Source organism: Ctenocephalides felis, unplaced genomic scaffold (genome assembly GCF_003426905.1).
Source record: "Ctenocephalides felis isolate EL2017-DRISC unplaced genomic scaffold, ASM342690v1 CF-g0.4_SCAFFOLD_00845, whole genome shotgun sequence".
In the NCBI taxonomy this organism is placed as follows: Eukaryota; Metazoa; Arthropoda; class Insecta; order Siphonaptera; family Pulicidae; genus Ctenocephalides; species Ctenocephalides felis.
The window spans coordinates 83,094,826-83,100,825 of NW_020536999.1; the positions used below are offsets into that span (position 1 = coordinate 83,094,826).

Here is a 6,000-nt window from a genome sequence, read left to right on the forward strand (position 1 = left end):
TAAATTTGATAAAAAAAAATTAAGTACATAAAATTTCAAACCGTGTTATATCAAAACCGTGTACAAAAAACCGTGTAAAAACAGACTTAGGTGTATATTTATATATATATATATATATATATATATATATATATAAACTATTTGATTTCTATTACTTCCCTTAATCTTATAATGAATGTTCTTTGACAATTTCACTGTAACTTTTAAATTAATAATTAATATATATATATATATATATACGAGTATATATATATATATATATATATATATATATATATATATATTAATTATTATTATATAATCAGACATTTCAGCAAGTACAAATTTCTATGTTCCTTTGCAATTATTAAGTTTGGCTACGGTCCTAGTTTTAATTCAGTGGAAGCTAACTACATTCAAATAAAACCTATTAAAACTCAGCAAACAACAAATAGCAGATTCAGTCGATGAAATAACAAAATTAAAACACTTTTTATATTATAATACTAAATCAAAATACTTCATACAGTCTTGGAACAAATATATTTAGTTTTTTTTCTATAATATTTGCTATTAGGGAACCAGATATATTGTATTTTAAATTAGTATATTGTCTAAGGTAGGCTATCATCTTGGTCCTAAACAATTTAAAAATCATTATTAATCTTGACAGGTTTTAGCATCCAAAACTTTTGAAATCGACAGCTAATTTCTTTCGGCGGCAACTTCATGCTGGCTGAAATGTGGTGTGGCATGAATTGGCATGATTGAGTTGGCAAATGACGAGCGAATTGAAGAAGCAAAGCTTTATTTTATTTTTGAGAGTTTTAGTTGAGAGCTAGTCCACGAGTTTCCGTAACCTATTTCTATTTACTAATGAGAATTTTGTGCATACAAGCCGGAGTTTTTGTAAGTAACTATAATAATTTAGATATTTGTACCTAAATAGGCACACATCAGAATTCTGATAAAGATATCTTTTCCACAAAATATTGAATTATCGGAATTTATAGGTTTGTTTGTATTACAAATAAAGTTGTTTATTTATTAACTTCCCAAAGGAGAAGTTTATATTTTCATCTTATTTCAAATGTATGTTTTGTTTTTATTTCAAATATAATTTTTTTTTCAGATTTTTTGGCTGTATTGATAATATGTACAAATGTAGAAGTAATACCAGGGGTTAATTAACATACTGTGCATGTGCTGCCATGTTGTGATCAAGCAAGTGTAACGTCAAATGGCCCGAGATAGCGATCTATTTATGCTTATTTATCTACGACTGTACCTACCTGTGCATTGAAGTAAATTTTAAAATGTTAATAACTATTCAACTTCAACTTTTTTGTCGTTTTTTATTTAATTTTATTCTATAAATATAATTACATCTAGCAGAGAATGCTGACAAGTTGTTTACAATTTATTGTTTACAAATTTGTAGATACCCCCAGTCCCCCAGTGTAGGCGTATCTACTAGAGCTAATATACAGGATCCGGCACTCGAAGTGTAACCAATTAAAAAAGCCATGAATTCAGTTTGGAAAATTACTTTCACTCGATTTAAAGTACAAAATATGTATAAATAATACAAAATTTAAAAACAATTGACTTTTACAAAACGAATCGCACTTGGCCGAATATGTAACTTGCGGACAACGGTTTTGTTTAGCGCCCCGAGACTGAGGTACCTTTTAGTTCGGACCTTGCTTTCCAAAATGGCCCAAATAGATAATAATCCATAGGATTTGCCTCTGGTGAATTCGAGAGCCATTATGTGGACGTAATGAAGTTCGGGACGTTGTTTTTCAGCCATTCTTGGTTCACTCGAGCTTTATGAGACGGTACCTAGTCCTGTTGAAACGTCCATGATCTGCCACCGAAATGTTTGTCTGCCCATGGGTTTAGGTTTAAAGCAACCTTCAGAATACTTTCTCGATAATATTGCACATTTACCTTGACGCCAGACTCGATGAAAACGATTGGAGATCGCCCATCTGCGGTTACAGCGGCCCAAACCCAAACCATTATCTGTGGAGCTGCCTTCTGGTGGCCTACTGTTGACTCAAATTCTTGTCTGAATGTTTGGTCAAGTAAACTCTATCTATTATTTATCTATGGATATACTCTGAACTGGCACTCTTAACGTACAAATCGGAAGCGAGAAACAAGTGGCGAGTCTTTTCTTGGTTCTCTTTGTCTCTACTCTCTCTGAGTCTCTCTAACTCTAACTCTATGCTTCAAATGTCAAATAATAATGTAAAAGTTGAAATTATTTATCACATTCAGAAAAATTATTGATAAAACTAGGCTATTATTTAGTACACAACTATTTTATTCTTATTTAGTGCACAATTATTTTTTGTGAGTATAAGCAGTGGAAATATTTAAAAATGTCGGAGGAAACAATTTTGTCTATGAATGATCAGGCAGTTAAAATTGAACCGCCAGAATATTCGCCAGAAGACCTTAAACTCGAAATAGAAGATGATTTTGATGATACCGGCGTTATTGTTAAATCTGAATCGTGTTCTGAAGATCATAATACGTGTTTAGAAAGATTTATGAATTTCGAGGTGACAATTGAAGAAGAAGTCAAACAGGAGTTAGTCGAAACATCAACTTATGAGTGTGACGTATGCAATAGATCATTTGCAGAATCAGATCATTTAAAAGAGCATGTGGCTGATCATATTCCCATTCATAGTAAAAAACGTCTTTTCAAATGCGAAATCTGTTATAAGACTTTTGATCGATTAAGTAATCTGAAAAATCATATACTCATACACAGTGGTGAGCGCCCCCATCGATGCAGTATATGCAATAAGACTTTCACACTATTATCTAATCTGAAAAGTCACATGCTTATTCACAGTGGTGAGCGACCTCATCGATGCAGTATATGCAATAAGACTTTCACACTATTATCTAATCTGAAAACTCACATGCTTATTCACAGTGGTGAGCGACCCCATCAATGCAATATATGCAAAAAGACATTCATGCGAACAGGTGATCTGAGTAGACACATGCTCATTCATAATGGAGTACGTCCCCATGAATGCAATATATGCAAAAGAACATTTATAGAAAGAGGTCATCTGAAAAGTCACAAGCTGATACACAGTGGAGTAAAACCGCATCAATGCAACATATGCAAAAAAACATTTACGCAATCAGGCAGTCTGAAGAGTCACATGATGATACACAGTGGAGCACGTCCCCATGAATGCAGTATATGCAATAAGATATTTGCACTATTAGGTAATATGAAAAGTCACATGCTGATACATAGTGGAGTACGTCCCCATGAATGCAGTATATGCAACAAGACGTACACGCAATCAAGAGGTCTGAAAAGTCACATGCTGATGCACAAAGAAGTACGCTCTCATGAATGCAATACATGTAATAAGAAATTCAAACATTTAAGTAATTTGAAAAGGCACATTCTGCTTCATAAACAAGAGCATCCTGATAAATGTGAAGTCTGTAAAAAGGAATTTACTCAATCGATGGATTTGAAGAGACACATGGCACTTCATAGTTAGAAGTGTGGTGAAGAATTTGTTTACTTAAATTTAAATATTGTAAAATTTTCTTGCATTTAATGAAATGTATAAATAGTATGAAATATACAATAAACACTACATTACTTTGGTTCAATTACGTGGACTGTAGAATGAAAGTCAAAGTTTAAGTATTTGCTTTATTTATTTTTAATATAGCAAAATTTTATTGTTATTATAAGATATTGTAGAAAGTTTTATTATCTTTTCATTGATATATAATCTTATATATAAAAGTGGAGCTCTCAATCAAATGATCCACTAAAACTCAAAAACAGCTAAACCGATTTGGCCAGTCTTAGTCTTGAAATATTCGTGCCAATCCTGAGATTATCGGAAAGGTGAGGAATTATTTCAAAACCGAGTAGAAACTTTACAATTTTAATTTGAAAATTGTTGGTATACACCACTTGATTTTGAATGGCTTCAAATGCACAATATTATTCAAATGACAGATTTGCGTAAATGTTTTTTTGCATATATTGCATTGATGCGGTTTTACTCCACTGTGCATCAGCTTGTGACTTTTCAGATGACCTCTTTCTATAAATGTTCTTTAGCATATATTGCATTCATGGGGACGTACTCCATTATGACTCCACAATAGACATTTTTGTCTAATCACTTATTGCGAGTTAAAATAGACAGTGATATGAATAAGAAAATTCGATTATAACACAGATAGTAATTTTGGAAATCATATTAATAAAAATTTCAATTACGTGTACATTGGTGTACATACAAATACAAGATCTTCGGAAACAAAATTGTTTGAAAATTGCTTATAAAGCTCGCATTTTGACATGTGACATCAAAATAAGTACAGTTTGATTAGATATGGAAGTAATCATTACAAATATTTACTGGAAATTCTTCATTATGATACTAAAATGAGTTTTGTAGTTATATGGTCCATGACATTTATATTTTTAAGGTTTGACACAGAATAATGGAAAGCATCAGCTGATACTGGAATGCTGGAAAAAGTTCTTTCTATGCACGACCTATTTGGATGATGAAATCATGTAATATAATGCAAGTTCGTACTTCTAGAAAGAACTTTTCCAGCATTCCAGTTTGCAATGAAAAAATTGAAAATAGTTAAACATATTCCACATAGTAATAATAAAATTTTTACAGATTGTTTCTTATGTTGTTCAGATACTAATGCTGTTATTGATCGGGTCTTTTTCAATTACTTCCCGAGCATACTATATAGAAGTCATAACCGGTTATGACCGGTTTTGTAATGATTTTTATTTTTTTTTTTTCGAACAGAACCGGTTCAAACATGAGAACCGGTTTTTGAACCGGTTTTTTCAATTTTAGCGTTCCGGTAAAAAAAATATTAGCACAACGCCACTGGTGATATCCATGTGATAACGAAGATGCCACTAATGTGGATACACGGTTTCCAAAAAGGAAAATCAAAATAAGCACATTGAAATTTATAATGACAATATGTTCTCATGTTGAAAATGTACATCTCTTCAAGCAAATTCATAAGGAAAAAATGTCCATTTTATATAACAATCCGGGGTAAAACATTAAAATGGCTGTACGGATTGGGCCAGTCTTAGTTGCATAATTTTATATTCATTAGTATTTGTAAACCATTTTCTAGATTATATCATTATTTTATTTAGATTATTTAAATTAAAAACCTAAATTGGGAATCGATCAAAGGGGACATTTTGGCGAATAACTTATTCCCTGATATAACAGACCACAACTTTAATAAGGGATTTGTTCCATCCGAGCCAAACTGACAGTCCGAAACTATCCGCGCATGTGCAGAACACTTTTTTCTGTTCCATCTAAAAGTTCGGACTCCAAACTGTTGTGGATTGTCAGTAAATCGTTCCATCAGAGCAGTCCGAGTTTGAAACATTTGATCAAAAAATCCGCAATTTAATCTGAGCATTCGCAGAAAACAGATATTTCTTATAACTTTTCCTACTTCAACATATTAAAATATTAAAAAATAATGTTATTTAAGCTCAAATAAAACAAATAAAAAACTAGTGATGCATGGCGCCGTGGTTTAAAATTCAAACCTTGCAATAGAAGAATATTAGATTATAGCGATATAACGATATATATTTTTGGAAAATATTAACAGCAAATTCATTTATGTCATCATGCTTATTTATATTCTCCTAATATAAATAAATTATATATATATATATATATATATATATATATGTATAATGGAATAAATAATTTTGTTATTTAATCTTTTTTTTAATTCGACGGTTGGGCTGCAAAAAAATTTACATATATATATATATATATATATATATATATATATATACACACATATATAACCGAATACCACCGAATTCTAAATGCAAAAATGTTCATCTTCGATTTTCGGCCCATTACTATAACTACCCTACGGCCTACGTGAAGTTAAATATAGAATTTAAGGGTGCCCAGCGGGCATAACATTGTC

General features: G+C 31.4%; 1 protein-coding gene across 1 annotated transcript; it reads left to right on the top strand.

Moving 5' to 3' along the window:
- Positions 1–2,369: 2,369 nt before the first annotated feature.
- LOC113391082 (zinc finger protein 525-like) lies at positions 2,370–3,527 on the top strand. Its single transcript, XM_026627053.1, has one exon. It carries the CDS (start codon positions 2,370–2,372, stop codon positions 3,525–3,527), a length of 1,158 nt encoding a protein of 385 aa, XP_026482838.1.
- Positions 3,528–6,000: the final 2,473 nt, after the last annotated feature.

Excerpts from the sequence above, each read along its gene's own strand:
- LOC113391082 (XM_026627053.1), top strand. The coding sequence starts at position 2,370 with ATGTCGGAGGAAACAATTTTGTCTATGAATGATCAGGCAGTTAAAATT.